At 36.9% G+C, this 18,102-nt stretch overlaps 1 protein-coding gene across 2 annotated transcripts in view; it reads right to left on the bottom strand.

Annotated features, from left to right (window-relative positions):
* GTF3C3 (general transcription factor IIIC subunit 3) overlaps window positions 1-18,102 on the bottom strand; it is a 38,358-nt gene that overhangs the window by 10,485 nt on the left and 9,771 nt on the right. For both annotated transcript variants that reach the window (XM_059168525.1, XM_059168524.1), the window contains exons 5-13: window positions 14,311-14,502; window positions 13,644-13,809; window positions 9,805-9,952; window positions 9,176-9,245; window positions 7,253-7,356; window positions 6,176-6,347; window positions 3,763-3,965; window positions 3,132-3,233; window positions 1,314-1,449 (exon numbers count right to left, since the gene is read on the bottom strand). In XM_059168525.1, the coding sequence (XP_059024508.1) occupies window positions 1,314-1,449; window positions 3,132-3,233; window positions 3,763-3,965; window positions 6,176-6,347; window positions 7,253-7,356; window positions 9,176-9,245; window positions 9,805-9,952; window positions 13,644-13,809; window positions 14,311-14,502 (1,293 nt within the window). The remainder of the gene's footprint in view (window positions 1-1,313; window positions 1,450-3,131; window positions 3,234-3,762; window positions 3,966-6,175; window positions 6,348-7,252; window positions 7,357-9,175; window positions 9,246-9,804; window positions 9,953-13,643; window positions 13,810-14,310; window positions 14,503-18,102) is intronic.

The following is an 18,102-nucleotide window of genomic DNA, read 5'->3' as shown; positions in this document are numbered from 1 at the left end:
CTTCCTTAAAAACCTTGCCTTCTTTGTCTGTAAGAAGCCCCTTTTTATAAATTTGTAATTCTTGAGAAATATTGAAAGCCACAGAATTTTTTAGTCTTTAACCCAGAATTCTGAGACTCTATCCTATCCAAGTAGTCAAAAATATGGATACAGGCATGACGATGCTCACTGCAGTACCATCTATAAAAGAAAATTATCAGAAGCAACCATATATCAAAAAATAATAATTAAAATATGGAACTATCAATGGAATATTACACATTCCTTAATGGTAACAGCTATGAAAAAGAGCAACATGAGAAAACATCTGTGAGAAAATGCTGAGTGAAAAAAATCAGGAACGTTGAGAGGCCTTGCATCCTTTCCTGGTATACACCAAAGTAACGTGATGACCACCAGGAGGAAATGAACTCACAAAAAAACCCTTATGAGCCTAAGAAAAACGAACAATAGATCTGAAAGGAGAAAATAGTGAAAGAGAAAACCAGGAAGGATCTATAGAAAAATATACCTTAAGGAAATAGTCTTAAATACATGAAGCAGAGTTTCCCTTTGGGAAACTGTTGAGACAGCAGGGTTCTGAGGCATTTATGACTAGATTCCGAGCAGCTGACCCCCATTCGTAGAGTCTCCTGACTCTACCCCCTGCAAAACCTTGCTTAATAATATGCTTATAGCGATTTAGCTCTTCTGGATTCGAAATCCTATCTCCTGGCACACTGCTATGACTGTAACAATTATTTAACAAAGTCTACTGACTTCATTAACAATGAAATAATTTTCTGACAGACCGATTAATTCCAATTTAAACTTTTTTCAAGTTTTCTGAGTAATAACCTCACCCAAACGTACCTGATGCATTACCAGCTAAAAACAGATGCCTTTTAAAGTCGTACTACTTGAGACTGGGTCAAAGCAATTTATTTCCAGAGTTTCTATGACTACATTTGTCAAAAATGAATTTAACAGAGAATGAAACATATAACTGAAGTCACTGAACAAATACAGTAATTTATACTGCCATCTCATCTTCACAGATTTCTTAAAATAAGTTGTATTTTCTTCTTAAAAAGTCAAAAGTTCCATTTAGTGTTTTCACAGGAAGATCCAAGCAGATGTTTTCCTTTCAATTTTCAAAAGTTAAAGTATTTACATAACCTTCCTTTTCTTTCTCAACATCAAATGAGTTTATTATACTTAAGGAATGTGGATTAGAAAATTTTATTTTATTTGAAAAGGGTATATTTTCAATTAGATTACTATCAGGTGATACTTCAGGAGTATTTTATTAATATAGGAAATGAAAGAATTACCTTTTGCATCACAATTTGCTGTCTCTTGGTCACTGTTGTCTGATATTTTGTCTCTTGACACTTTAATAAGGTAGAGATGCCTCTCTCCAGATTTGGAACTAGATATCAAACAAACTTGGGCTCTGTTCATTGCTACCTGAATTAAACATAATAATTTGAGATTTCTTAGTCATATTATTTCTTTTTAATATTTTATTTCTAAGTAATCTCCATACCTAATGCAGGGTTCAAACTCATAATCAAGAGTTTTAAGATCTAGCAACTAAGCCAGCCAGGCCCTCAGATCATATAACTTTTTAAAGAAAATCTATTGTGGGGGTGGTGTGACTCGGTGGCTCAGCCAGTTAAGCATCTGACTTTGGCTCTGGTCATGATCTCAGTCCTGGAACTGAGCCCCACATTGAGTGTGTCCTCAGTGCGGAATCTCTCTTCCTCTGTTCACACGCTCGCTTTTTCTCTCTTTGAAATAAATAAGATCTTAAAAGGAAATAAAGGAAAGAAAAAGAAAATCTGTGGGACACAAGTATTGCAGGTGTGCCTGTAATCTTCAGTAGGAAAAAAAAGGCCAAATTATTGTGCATTTAAACACCTAAAAGAGAATGAATAGATTTATTTTTTTCTTCCTACCAGAGGAATGTAGATCACATTTTAGGAGGGAAAAAGAAGTTACATAAATTCTTACGCACAAACACACACACACAAACTACTTCCCAACAAAAACACTAGACTAGAGGGGCGCCTGGGTGGCTCAGTGGGTTGAGCCGCTGCCTTCGGCTCGGGTCATGATCCCAGGGTCCTGGGATCGAGCCCCGCATCGGGCTCTCTGCTCAGCGGGGAGCCTGCATCCTCCTCTCTCTCTGCCTGCCTCTCTGCCTGTTTGTGATCTCTGTCAAATAAATAAATAAAATCTTTAAAAAAAAAAAAAAAAACACTAGACTAGAAATGTCACACGTGGAAAACATTTTTGCAAAGCAAATAATTCTGGCACATGGACACCACTATCCAGAAGGCCAATATCTGATTATTCTATGGTTCTCACTTTTCTAGATAGGTACTAGCGAAGATTTTATTTCACTTACTCCACAGTTAAGTTTACGCTTTCATGTAGAAGTTTCAATTACAGTCGACCCTTGAACAACACAGGTTTGAACTGCACAGATTCATTTATACATGAATTTTTTATAGCATAGTACTATAAATGTATTTTCTCTTCCTCCTAATTTTCTTAACATTTTTTTAACATTTTTTCCCCAGCTTCCTTTATTGTATGTATATATGTATATATGTATATATAATACATACAACCTACAAAATATATGTTAATCAGCTGTTCACATTATCAGTAAGGCTTCCATTTAACTGCAGGCTATCAGTAGTTAAGTTTTTAGGAAGTCAAAAGTTACACATGGATTTCCAAGTGTGTTAGGCTTGGTCTCCCTAATTCCCATGTTGTTCAAAGGTCAACTGTACATACAATTAAGCTCTTAGTCTTCTGTCTATAGCTGACTTTCATTTTCAAAAGTTTAACACCTATACTGGGGCGCCTGGGTAGCTTAGTGGGTTAAGCCTCTGTCTTCAGCTCGGGTCATGATCTCAGGGTCCTGGGATCGAGTCCCACATCGGGCTCTCTGCTCAGCAGGGAGCCTGCTTCCTCCCTCTCTCTTTGCCTGCCTCTCTGCCTACTTGTGATCTCTGTCTATCAAATAAATAAATAAAATCCTTAAAAAAAAAAGTTTAACAGCTATAATCTATGTTTAAATCAAATTTGAAACATTTAAAAAGTCAACAGTGCTAATGTACGGAAAGACCATTACCCACCTTTAGAAGCATGGCTAACATGGTAAGTAAGGTGTCCACATAACCACACATTTTGCCTTGAGAAAACAGTAGAGTAGAACGATGAAGCAGTAACTTCAGTTCCTAAATAAATGAGCACATGATAATACATGTGACAAGATTCGTTTCTGCAAGTTGTTTTGTTTGCACAGAAAAATTTTAGAAATCAAACCTTAAGAACATTTGCTTTATGATCTTTCACAACTTAAAAATCCAATATTTTAGATACTGTAATTTATAATGTCTAACAAGAGGCTGAAACGTAAGATTCAAAATCACTTTTCAAAAATGCTGAGGGGTGCCTGGGTGGCTCAGCTGTTGGACATCTGCCTTCAGCTTTGGTCATGATCCCAGGATTCTGGAATCGAGCCCCGAATTGGGCTTCCCCGCTCAGCTGGAGCCTGCTTCTCCCTCTCTCACTTCCTCTGCTTGTGTTCCCTCTCTCCCTGTGTCTCTCTCTGTCAAATAAATAAATAAAATCTTAAAAAAAAATGCTGAATTTAATATACTAAAATAAACTTTTTGGATATACGCTGTAGAGACATCTTTAATGGAGGAGAAAGTTCAAAAATATAATCTACCAAGAAAAACTTCCTTTTATGTGACAGCCTACCTGCTGTGCAGCATTTGCATCTTGTGCTAAAGTATCTGGATCATACATGGGTTCCAGAGCTTCCAGAGCTTTCTCAGGACGACCCAGCTGCTGCTGAAGGGTGGAAAGTGAAATTCTTGCATCCAAATGAAGGGGGGCCAGATCAACCACTTTGCCATAGCTTTCTGCAGCACGTTCCATATAGCCTAAGGCCTTTAAACATTCTAAGATGATGTTAAAATAAAGCATAAATATGATCTACAGATCTGTTAGAGTGCCAAGATTATTTTTCCATCTAAAAAAAACTTTAGAGCAGTAAAAAAATACTTGTAATAATATTTAGTATAAAAATTAAAGTACTAGAAATAATATTTCTAGTACTTTAAAACAACTAACTCATCTAATCTCCATCTATCGACTGATCAATCTATCGATTTCTCTAACTAAATCCAAATAGGATTTGTATCTAAACAAGGATACAAACAACATAGATATACAGTTTGGAGTTCTGCTTTATTCACTTAGCATTACGCTTTCAACATTTCCCACGTCTTCCTTACCATTCTGAACGTTTATAACATTTAACCAATTATTTATTTTACCATATTATCCGATATTTGGGTTATTTCCAAATGTTTACTTTAATAAATAACACTGCAGTAAACATTTTCATGTATATAAGCCGTAGTTTAAAAACTGGCAAGCCAATCTAGCCCACAGTTCCATTTTTTAAGCCATAGTGCTGTTAAAAACAATACACGGTCTATGTTTTTTAAAACTGGGATTTTTATGAGCTCCCAAGTTACTGGATTCTTTTGAAAAATACGGATTTGAGAAACAGCAGCAGCATCCTTCAGAGAGGATTCTCCAGTTCTCCCCACTACCTTGAGTCTCTTTACTTGCCTACGTCACTCACTTTGTTACTTGCCAGGCTCCTAGGTTCCATGACCCCCAATATAAACTATCTCGTGTCATACTCAATTATTTCCTCAGGGCAAGTTCTCAGAAGGGGATTCTTGGGCTCTATTCCTCAAATTTTATGTCAATTAATCATTAAGTCCCATCAGTTGAACTCCCCACTGTAATAGTGATAACACTAATCTAGGACTTTTTTAATCTCATTCCTTTTTCACTGCTATTACCTCCTAAAATGGTACTTTTGCCTCCAATTGCTTTCCTAAATCTCCAATTTCTCAACTCTCTGCTGAGTATCATCCTCAGGTTAAACTTTGATAACAGGCAATAAAATCTCCAACTCCTCACTCATATCTTCAAAATTCAAATACCACAAATACTGTAGTTTTTATGATGGTATCACACCTGTATTCATGTTCAGTCATCCGAACGGTAAAGAGTTATCTCTAAGTGTTTTCTGCAATTTCCTATCTGTGATATGTCTCAAAATAACCCAGATTGTCAATCAATGCTTCTCTAGCTATAGAGTACCTTCAACCATTATATAATATTTTAAGAACTATTAGAACTTTCTGCCATCATGTAGTCTAGACAAAGACTACTCAAATTTTAATGCATCTTTTATGTGGGTTCAATATAAAATCCTATTAGAGTATATTTTGGCTTTCATACATTTAAGAAACTGTTGTTTTTCTTAAGTTATTTTTTCTACATTGTTTCAGATTATTATAAATTTAGATGAAATAAAATGAAGATACATAAAACCTAATCTTGAGCATATCTGCAGCTCAAAGAACACTCAAAAAACATTAACTTTTCCCCCAAAATAACATATTTAATATCAATTCATTAAAACTCTTGAAAATTAGACTGCACCCCAAGTCTGACAATCTATTACTAAACATCGGAGCCTATGGTTAAGACAGGTGGGGGCACCTGGGTGGCTCAGTGGGTTAAAAGCCTCTGCCTTCGGCTCAGGTCATGATCTCAGGGTCCTGGGATCGAGCCCCATATCGGGCTCTCTGCTCTGCAAGGAGCCTGCCTCCTCCTCTCTCTCTGCCTGCCTCTCTGCCTACTTGTGGTCTCTCTCTGTCAAATAAATAAATAAAAAATCTTAAAAAAAAAAAAAAAAAAGACAGGTGAAAGACACATACAAGATATTTTTTAACACAAACATGTTAGTCCTACTTCATGCTGGTACCATTAAATGAATCACTCTTCCAAAGCATTAGTGTGGGGGAAATCAGGTAGTGGCATACCAAGACAACTGACAATACTGACATTTATAGGATTACTGAGTCACTACGTTGCACATCTGAAACTAACATAACACTGTATGTCAACTATACTCAAAAAATAAGCAAACAAAAAACCCCGACTTTCAGAAACTGCGCTGAAACCAGAAACTTTCACTTTCACCAAGACATTAACATTTTAAAATAATTATTACCATCTTAGGAAAGTAAGTTCTTGCCTAGTTGTATGATTAAACTTCTCCCTCCCACAAAAAAATTATTACCTGCATGCCGGAGCCAAACTACGGCAAGGTTGTATCTTTCAGAGCAAACCAGTGCACTAAGGAGGGGAAGTGCAGAACTATATTCACCGACATCCAAAAACGCTTCAGCAACATCTAGATAGAGGTCTCCCATATCTTCAGGATTCTGTTCCACTAGTGTTGTCAGGAGAGGCTACATCACAAAATAAAAGGCTAAAGTCAAATTTTCATTACAAATACGCGTATCTATTTTTATTTCTCTTTTTACATTCCTATCAGTTACCCAGGGCAAGCCTAAAAGGAGCAAGGCTTAATAAAAAGTTTTAAATAATCATTTTCCTATTCATTTCCGTATCTCTATTAAAAAGACCTCATACTGCCATCATTCACTCATTTAACACATTACTTCTGAAGCCTGTAACAAGCAGGCAAGGTAGAAGCTAAGCTAACGCTGACTTACTGTGCTCTTCCTCTGCCAAGTTAAACACACCCAAGCCTCAGGGCCTCTGTGTTTGCTGATACTTCTGTCATTAATCAAATGTCACCTTTCCAGAGAGGCCTTTCCTGACCACCCTATTTACAACTGCAACTCCTCCTACCCCAATATTCTCTCTCTTCTGTTTCATTTTCTTCCAGAGTATTTATCTCCAACTCAAATCTCCTATTTTACATACTTATTTTATGATCTATTTCATCCCATTAGAACAAAAGCTCCAGGATGGCAGGAATTTGTATACTGTTTTCAATACCTTATCCTAAGGTCTGCCAAGTAAATTCCCAATAGCTTTTTTTATTCAATGAAATACTTAGTCCAAAGTTGGCAGAAGAGAAGAGCTGTCAGAACTTACCAACTATCTAAAAAGCCCAATCTCAAAGTCTGATCTCTGGATTGTTCTCATCAAAAAGAAAAATTACTGCAAGCCCCGTTCAGCTTTTATAAGATATTCACACACAAATGATTTACGCTTATGGTGACTTCCTGGTTATTGAAAAATGTGAAATTTGGGGTAAACTTACAATTTCTTAGAATTTCCTGTCAAAGAAAATAATGCAGATTTGATCCGAAGTACCTGAAGTGCAGATCTTAATGTCACTTACATTAAGTGGTTCGAGGATGTTGAGATGTACGAGGCAGACCATCAACTTCACGGTGATGTCTATGGGCACACCATCAGGTATGCTGCAGCTAACATTCTCACCAGCTTTGGATTAGATGGACAGACAAAAAGCAGTTCTACATGCAAGCTTAGGAAGTAGGACAACTGAAGCGACTACACCCTCTATGTACGATCTCCATTACTTCATTCAGGACAAAGGATTCCACAGTCAATTCTAATTTGACCAACTCTATTGCTAGGTTTTTATACTTCCTTCAGTCTGTCAGTAAGGAAAGAAGGAAGGAGGGGTGGATCTATGAAACACAGCAAAATATATTAAACAACAAAAGGACTAATATATCTATAATTAAAACCCGAACATAAATTTTTCCTTAATATTTTCAAAACAATGGACAGCAATAATTTTTAACAGGAATATAACTTTTGGGATGAAAGATCCTAAACAGAAAACACAGCTGCAAAACAATTGGAGACTTAGCTCTAGGCAAGATCAGGTCCAAGAAAACTATCAAAACTGGCAGTTATTCAGATGCCCTAATTCCTGCTTTCATGGCATTGCAGTTCCTCCTCCGCTGTACTAGAGCTGTACTCCGACCCACGCATTCACAGCACCCGTAACACTCAAGATCCTCAGCCAAAGCACCCTATCTAATCCTGTCTGAACCAAGTAGTGCTCTCACACCCGTAACCTCTCAGTCTGCAATGCACTTCCACCCGGGTTTTACTTAAATTATGCTTCTAGAAACCTTCTCCGATCTTTAGTATATTGCTCTTCTCTATTCTCCCATAAGGTCAGGTTTACTACAGAAATTATCACACTACTCCTCCTATAATTAAACTATATACTTCATTTGAACCCCACTTTCCCTCCCTGTGGGGAGGAAGTATCATTTTCATCTGCATATTCCCCAAACAATTAGCATAGGACCTTGTAAAAAAACTCTTTTCAAAAACTGGGATTTTCGTACCCCAACAACTTTCCTCTTTGGTTCTCTTGTTCCTTACGAATTAGCACAGCAACTGGTTTGTAAAAATGAATGACTACTTTCCATTAGGATGGTTCGTTTAAATAAAAGGCTTTTTGGTTTTGCATACTTATGCCTTAACCCAAAGGATTCTATGATGATGGAATTTGTAGGCACCATGACAGGCCAGGGAGGGAACTATTCTGAAGCGGGCAGTACTCAAGTAACAAGTGCCTCTCCCCACCCCCGCCCCCCACCTCTACCCCTCATGGGGGAGAGGCCGAAGGAAGGTATTACACAGGAATTTTCATACAAGAACAGGGATGTCTACTCTGCCCACAGAGTTCAATTTTGCTACAACCTCAGATAGGGTCTTGCACACTAGTATTCTTACAGAACAGTTAATGGGTGTGACACAAAGAAAAGAGCAGGGATGAGGAAGAGAACTGAAGGCGACACTGCAAGCCACACCTCAGGTATGACTCCCCAACTAGACCCCTAACTGTGTATTTTAAGTTTTCAAACAATGGACAGCAATCATATTAGTTTCTACTTTTTATATGAATGCTAAAGTTTGAAGTAAGAAATTTTTTAATGAGAGTATTTTGCCTTTTTTGAAAATTAAATTGCTTTAGATCTAAAGGTTTCTGATACGCTGTTCGGTAATCCATTCTTTTTTCACGTCACTAAAAAGACCCCAGAAAATGAGAAATGCCATGTTCAAATGCATGTACTGAGAAATAAAAAGGGACTGAAAAGAATTTTTCAAGCAGATTTCTCGTGAGTAAATATTCACAAGAAAAAGATACGAAATCTCTACAAGGAAAAAAATGCTTCTAGGAAAACCTGCTATGAGAACATCAACTATCAGTTTCAAAATGCCAAATTATAAACCAGAGAGGATTATGTGCACTACCCTATGCAGAGAAAACTACAACCTTTATTCTCCTCGGAAGGTCCTTCTTCTGTATTTTTTTCCAGCACAATTCCAGAAAAATCTGTAATCACCTAAAAGAACAGAGAAAAAAAGGAAATGATGCAAGAGTTACACACAGGAAACCTTTTCATAATGCAAAGGTTCGTATAGTTCATTCAAATAATCCTTATAACATATAAATGGACTACAAAAAGCAATAGCAGTCTCTTTAAAATAAGGAACCACTGTGATATATTAACATTTTTTATCATATGAACTAATGCTTAAATAAAGATATAGAATTCATCTATATCAAACCGAACTACTTTTCCCAACAGCTTGGAAACTGAATCACAGCAATTCATCTGGCTGCTGAGTGCTGCTACCCTCAAGTACAAATATATCTGGCATCTGGGATAACTGTGAGAGATTTTATCTCTCACATATATATAACATATATAACTATATGCTACATTTCATTTGGAATTACCACAGAATCTAGAAATCTGTTTCAATACAGACTTTAAGTAAATAATTTAGCATATAAGTAGCTTAATATATATAACTAAAGTGAGGAATTGTCAATTTGTAGAATTTCTAAAATGCAGAAATGTGTCCAAAATCTAAGAGAAACCTATTACATTTTCCTACCTCCAAAGCTTTGTCATAATGCTTGTTAGAAATGTATAATTCAGCTGCTATGTTAATATCTTCCATGGAGACAAGGCCCTGGTGTTTTGAGAAAGCTTCTTCAATTATGTTAATAGCTGAAGTAACATCATTGGCTTCATAGTAACTCCTAAAAAAAAAATGACAAAATGGATGAATATTTATTTCATTCAGATTATAAAACTCTTATCTTTGCTTAGACCATCTATTACCTATGATTTTCATTTTCTTAAAATTGGGGAAGAGAAAAACGTTTCTTTAAAATCATAATCACAGCTGATGCAGAAAAAACCGGCAAACACCAGGAAGATGATGTCATCCTGCCAAGCATCTCACTCTCCAAAAGCTACCTCGTGTCGTTCCAGCTCGTTCCCCCATCATCTCAGTCCAGTGGACTCTACAAGCACTCGTCTACCTGTTCCGCTGTCCTGCTGCTTCCTGCCCTCACTTTTCCCCTTCTCCACAGACCAACATCACGAATACTCCCTTCATTATAATCTCCTCGCTTCTCCTGCCCCTCTCTCCCTTCTAATAAAATCACTTGATAAAACCCTAACCCTTGTTAACTCAAATATGCCTGCTCTGCACCACCGCCTCTCCAGCCCACCACGCCGACTGCACTCGCTCTAAATGAACGACCAGAAGCCTCAAGCAGGCCCACGGTGCTGGTCAGCAATGTTACCAGTTACCTTGCCCAGTACTCTGCAAATCTGAACATACATGCAAAGTAAGTGGAGGTCTTGTACAAAGGCATATTCTGATGCAGTAGAGCTGGGATACAGCTGAGATCCTACATTTACAAGCTCCCAGGAGATGCAAATGTTGCAGTAGGCTCGAAGGACTCGGCAGCAAGGCTCCAAGGACTCGGCAATGACTTCTCATCTTTCTCTTCAAACCTCTAAAACACTCTGATCCTCACTGTCAGCTGACAACCTTGCTTTTTAGTTTTCCAAGAGAACCAGATCATAACGTCTCACATATTCCCTACCTGTCGTCCTACTTACAGACACCAGGGCCGTATCTTCGACCTTCTCCACTTACGAGGGCAAACCCCCACTAGACCCCATTCCCTCCAACCTACTCAAGGACTTCACTCAAGCAATCGTCCCTTCTCTTATTACTCTTCAGTGTGTTTCTCAACTGCAGATTATACCAACGGAATACAGATACACTATAATTTTTTCCCAACTTATAAGTTATCTCTTACCCCTACAACCTATACCAATGATCTCCCCATTCCTCTGCTCCTCTTCTCCAAAGAGCTGCCTATCCCCCAGGAACTCCCACCCCACCTCCAATGTCAACATTCAGTCCTCATTTCACACGCTCTACCTTGCCTACTTCACAAAGATGATCATCCCTCCTCCTTGAAGCGCTTTCTTCAATATTTCTAGAATATCAGGCTCTCTTCATTTCCTCCAACTTCACTGTCCATTTCCTTTCAGTCTCCCTGCTGTTTCCTCTTCACCCTCCTGACTTTTAAACACTGCAGGACCTCAGGGTTTAGTCCTCAGAACGCTTCCCTTATCTGTCTGTGTCTGTCTCTCTCTCTCACCCCAACCCACACACAAACACCATTTCATATCACAAAATCCTGAGAGCTCAGCCTTCAAAATACTTCTAGAATCTGAGTACTTCTCACCACCTCCTGCACTTTTATCCTGGACCAAACAACTATCATCCCTTTCATAGATTGTTGCAATAATTTCCTAACTGGTCTCTCTGCTTCTGCCCTTACCACTCCTCACACTATCCTCAAAATAACAGAACTGATTTAAAGGGTTTTTTGGTTTTGTTTTAAATTTTATTTATTTATTTATTTATTTAATTGACAGAGAGAGAGAGACAGACAGAGACAGAGACAGAGACAGCGGGAGAGGGAACACGGGCAGGGGAAGAAGAGGGAGAAGCAGGCTTCCTGCTGAGCAGGCAGCCCAAGCAGGGCTCAATCCCACATGACCTGAGCCAAAGGAAGGTGCTTAATGGCTGAGCCAGCCAGGTGCCCCTGATTTAAAGTTTAAGTCAAATTACACCTACTCTTCTCAAAACCTTCCAATGACTTCCAAACTCATTCAGGGTAAAACCCAAAGCACTTACAATGGCCTGAAAGAGCCAAGTGACCTCCGGATGCCTCTCAGATCTCAGCTCCTGCTATGTTCCCTTAAACCTTCAGCTCGTTCCCAGAGCACACTTCTGCACTTGCCATTTACTTTGCCTGTGACACTCTTCCCTAAATATCTGTTCCCATACTTCCTTTAGTTTACTTTCAGGTCATTACGATCATAACATAGGGAACTGAGTCCTTCTCTAATCACACTATTTAAAATAACATACCCCCTCTGTCAAATAAATAAATAAAATCTTTAAAAAAAAAAAAAAAAAAGGGCGCCTGGGTGGCTCAGTGGGTTAAGCCGCTGCCTTCGGCTCAGGTCATGATCTCAGGGTCCTGGGATCGAGCCTCGAATCGGGCTCTCTGCTTAGCAGGGAGCCTCCTTCCCCCTCTTTCTCTGCCTGCCTCTCTGCCTATTTGTGATCTTTCTCTCTGTCAAATAAATAAATAAAATCTTTAAAATAAAAATAAAATAAAATAACATACCCCTATACATCAGCTTCCTATCCCTTTTCTGCTTCATTGTTCTTATCAACATCTGACATATTATATATTTGGTTGTTTTAGTTTATTGCCTCCCTCAACTAAAATGTAAACTCCACAGGGAAAGGAAAATTAAAACTCATTCAAAACTGGATCCCCTGGTGTTTTATACACTGCCCAACATTTAATAAATATTTCTGAAAGAAAAGTAGCATCTGAGAGAAATCCTAATAAACTGAAGTTGTGGTAACATAATTCCATGTAGGAAGGACCTCTATGGCAGTGGCAAAACTATTCCTCCACACCGTTTCCCCCAAAAATATTATAAATAATATAAACGGAAAATAAATTTACTATCACAGATCAAGTAATTGTTCATAAAATAGAGGCTTAGTGGGCTAATTACATGACAGCTAGAGATGGGACTAATAGCATATAACCCGAAAAGTTCCTCAATGCTCAATACATCAGAGGATCAACTTAGGGTTGCCCTGTTTCAACACATTACTTAAAAATGCCTCTAGTATTCTTACATAACCCATCTTTGTGATAACAGGGAGTGATTTCACAGCTAAGCATCTTCTTGACAATGGCCACAAGGTTAACAGGGTTAACCCCAAGACACCCAGATGAAGATGGTTGATCCTAGGCTTAAATACTATAGAACGGATATCTCTAGATAGAGAGCTTATGACAAGACATTATTTAGCCAAATGGTTCTTGCTCTGCTTTGATGTATAGCATATTGGAGAAGTAAATGCAGTAGTACACAATATTTTAGAATAAAATATATACCACAGCCAGTAGCATGTGTCAACTACAAGGAACATTTTTTGTCTTAAAATGTTATTCTAGTACTGACTAAAGATAAATGATTATTAAAAAAAACCTGTATCACAAACATTTCATTAGCACATTTACAACAATTTAAAATAATATAACCACAAATTTACATAACTTCAACTAAGTTATGGAAAACTGGCAACCTAATCATCCTTTTAGAACATGCCCCATTATTAAGCTTCTGAACACTTGAAGGCAATTGTATATAAAAATTTTTTTAAGTAACCACCACACAGCTGACTTGAAAACAGAAAAGTACAAAATGTATTAAATAAAACACTTCTTTGAACCTCAATTAAAAATAAAATATATTTACTTCAAATATGTGTTCTGATTTGTAAAATAAGATGATTAATAGGAGAATCTAAATATTCTCCAAACTTACTTTGCCATATCTCTAGCCAACTGCATAAAACGTTCTCCATCAGATGGAGATAAAAGATTTAAAATACGCCTATAACCATCCATTGCCATCTTATGATCTCCCATCTGTTCATAAAGGCTTGATCGCTCCCAGAGATAACGGACATTAGTAGGTTCATATTTAAGAGCTAAAAAGAAAAAAAAGAATTACAGATTTACCACAAAAAGGGGTTCATGATACCTAGGTATGACCAATCCCCTTTTCACAAAATGTAATAAACACTCTAATTCTCTAATAAACCCAAGGGGGTTATTCTGGAACAAATCTACTTCCACAGGAAATCTCAACTAGGTTTAGTCTAAGACCAGACAGAATCTGAATCTCTATATTAATCTTCATTTGGTCACTCTAATGTGATGTTAACCCTTAAGGAATAGCTTAGAACCAACAACGATCTCAGCAGGAAATCGAAAGTACTGTTCTTCTACCAACTTCTGTGCTGTATTAGATCACAGCATAAAGTTGCTGATAAACATGAAAGCAGAGAGACCCCAAATACTTACCTCTGGGATGCCAGAATATAAGGAATAACTATACTTCAGCTAACATCACCCTAGAGTAGTAAGTACAATTATGAAAATACCTATTATATAACATTATATCAAACAAAATAAGAAACTTTTTTTACCTTTCGTGTAGCAAAAAATAGCCTGCTTAATATTGTCTTGCTCCAGAGACATTTCTGCCAATCTAACCCATTCTTCGGTGTCACTAGGATTTAAATGTGCAGCAATCAACTCAAACTGAAGAGATTTTTCCATGTCACCTTGGTCCTCATATATCATAGCAAGAGTAGAAAACGGTTCATAAGCCAGAGGAGCTATAATGAATAAAAAAAAAAAAATTCTATTGGCTGAAGAAAGAGGCATGAGATGACAACAATCCCATGTTCAAGCTATGGATCTTTTTTTAATGTTTACTCTTTAAAACACTCTAGCAGAATTATAGAAACTACTTAGCAGATTTAAGAATAAACATTAGATTAAATTTGCTTTACTTCATGTTCATACACGATTAGTGTTTTGGCATTACTGTCTCTGAGCAAAGTGTAACTTCATGAAAAACTCTACTCTCCACCATGCATCCCTTGTGAAAATCCTCATTTGCTAAGGTTAAATGCAGCTCAATAACTCAGCAAGTTCATCCCAAAGAACACCATCACATCTGTGTTTATTTAATCTTCATGACCCAACAACCATAGGCGTATGGATGAATGGACCAAGGATAGCTAACCTGCACCTAAATGGAGGATATCAAAGTGAATAGTTAATCTACATTTCTGAAATGTTTCTGAAATGAAGTTCGAAGACCACAAGGGCTTAAAAATCAAAGATAATTGTTAAAAATAAACAATTACAAACTGGAATAAAGGAACAGGTAATATTGGAAAGTAGGAAGCAAACAAAATATCCTCAAGGAAAAGTTTGGCTAAGCTTGTTTCTGATGGAGTAGAAAAGAAAAAGCAGTGACCTCAAATTATCCTAATGAGTAATCTAAGAAAAAAAATTTTTTTAAAGTAAGCTCTATACCCTACATGGGGCTTGAACTCATGACTCCAACATCAAGAGTTGCATGCTCTACCAACTGAGCTGGCCAAATGCCAAAGGATAGCATTAAAGAAAGCCAACAAACCATGAAAGCGAGCAAAAGAAAGGATCAGAGCAAATCTACAGAAACAACCACAAAACAAGTAACAAAACAGCAAGAAATACATATCTATTGATAATTATTTTGAATGTAAATAGACTAAATGTTCTAATCAAGAGACAAGAAGATAACAGATGGATTAAAAAAAAAATAAGACCATCTATATCCTCACTTTAAGAGACTCATTTCGGATTGGGTGAAAGACACCTGCAGATTCAAAGTGAGGAGATGGAAAAACATCTATCATGCAAATGGGTATCAAAAGAAAGCCAGGAGAGCAATACTTATATTGGACAAACACACTTTAAAACACTGACTGTGGAGGGACGCCTGGGTGGTACAGTCAGTTAAATGTCCAACTCTTGGTTTCAGCTCAGGTCTCAGGGTTGTGAGACTATGTGCTGATCTGTGCTGAGCGGGGAGTCTGCTTAAGACTCTCTCCCTCTCTCTCTGGCCCTCCCCTCCATGCAGGCTCTCCCAATCTCTAAATATAACACAAAGAAACAAAGACAGTGAGGTAGAGCCTGCAACTCATGATCTTGGGGTTTTAAGTTCAAGGTCCAAATTGCATTTTTAAAGCATTACTTTAAAAAACAAAATCTTTAAAAAGATAAAAATAAAATAAAATAATATAAAATAAAACAAAGATTGTAATAAGAGACAAAGAGGACACTATAAAATAATAAAGGGCCCCCAATCCAACAAGAGAAAAAATCAATTATAAATATTTATGCACCTAACATGGGAGAACCCAAATACATAAAACAGTTAATAACAAACATAAAGAAGTAACAGTAATACAGTAATAGTAGAGGACTTTTACACTCCACTTACATCAATGGGCAGATCATCCAAACAGAAAATCTATAAAGAGTGGTTTTGAATGACACCCTGAACCAGATGGATTAAAAAGACATATTCAGTACATTCCATACTAAAACAGAATACACATTCTTTTCGATTACAGATGGAACATTCTCCAGAACAGATCAGATATTGGGCCACAAAACAAGTCTCAACAAATTCAAAAAAATCAAAGTCATACCACCCTGCTTTTCTGACCACAATGCTATGAAACTAGAAATCAACCATAAGAAAAAATCTGGAAGGAGTATAAATACATGAGGTTAATTAACATACTACTAAACAATGAATGGATCAATCAAGATACCAAAGAATAAATAAAAAACTACATGGAAACAAATGAAAATAAACTACAGTGGTCTAAAATCTTTGGGATACAGCGAAAGTGGTTATAAGAGGGAAGTTTATAGCAATACAGGCCAACCTTTCAGAAGCAGAAGCAAATAAATAACCTAATCTTATACCTAAAGGAGCCAAAAAAGAACAAATAAAACCCACACCCAGCAAAAGGAAGGAAATAATAAAGATTAGAAGAGAGGAGCACCTGGCTGCCTTAGTGGGTAGAGCATGCCGTTATTGACCTCAGGGTTGTGAGTTCGAGCCCCACAGTGGGTGCAGATTTTATTTAACAATAAGATCTTTTTAAAAAGATTAGAGCAGAAATAAATTATATAGAAACTAAAAACAAAAACAATGGAACAGATAAATAGTTCAGAATAGAAGTTAGTTCTTTAAAAGGATCAATAAAATTGATAAACCTTTAGTAAGGTTCATCAAAAAAAAGAGGACGCAAATAAAGTCATAAATGAAAGAGGAGAAGTAACAACCAACACCACAGAAATACAAACAACTGTAACAGAATATTAGAAAACCTATATGCCAACAAGCTGGACAACTTAGAGGAAATGGATAAATTCCTTGAAACATACAACCTACCAAAACTGAAGCAGGAAGAAACAGAAAATTTGAACAGACCAATTAGCAGCAATGAAATTAAAGCAGTAACCAAAAACTCCAAAAAAACAATAGTCAAGGACCAGACAACCTCACAGGCAAATTCTATCAAATATTTAAAGAAGAGTTAACACCTATTCTTCTCAAACCATTCCAAAACAAAAAAGAGAAAAGAAAACTTCCAAATCCACTCTATGAGGTATCATCCTGATGCCAAAACCAGATAAAGACACCACACACACACAAAAACCCACAGCTCTATATCTCTCACAAATATAGATGCAAAAATCCTCAACAACATATTGGCAAACTGAATCCAACAACACATTAAAAAACATACACTAGGATCTAGTGGCATTTTCCCCAGGTTGCAAGGATGGTTCCCTATTTGCAAAACAATCAACAAGATACGTCACATCGACAGGATAAAGGATGAAAAAAAAGGGAAAAAAAGAAAATAAAAAAAGATAAAGAATGAAAACTACATGATCATTTCAACAAATGCAGAAAAAGCATTTGACAAAGTACATCAACTCCTGATTTTAAAAAAACCCACTGCAAAGTAGGTCTAGAGAGCACATACCTCAGCATAATAAAGGCCTTATAAGAAAAACCCACAGCCAACAGCATACTCAATGATGAAAAACTGAGAGCTTTTCCCTTAAGGTCAGAAACAAGATAACAATGTCCACTCTCATTACTTTTAGTAAATACAGTACTAGCAGTCCTAGCCACAGCAATCAGAAACATAATGAAATAAAATGCATTCCAAACTGGTAGGGAAGAAGTAAAACTCTCATTATCTGCAAATGACATGATACTATATATAGAAAACCCTAAAAACTCTACCAAAGAATTACTAGAATTGATAAGTGAGTTCAGTAAATTCACAGGATACAAAATCAATGTACAGCAATCTGTTGTATTTCTATACACTACTAATGAAGCAGCAGAA

This window comes from Mustela lutreola, chromosome 3, assembly GCF_030435805.1.
Source record: "Mustela lutreola isolate mMusLut2 chromosome 3, mMusLut2.pri, whole genome shotgun sequence".
NCBI lineage: Eukaryota > Metazoa > Chordata > Mammalia > Carnivora > Mustelidae > Mustela > Mustela lutreola.
Note: the sequence above shows the minus strand (reverse complement) of the source record. Positions and strands in the feature narration are given on the sequence as shown.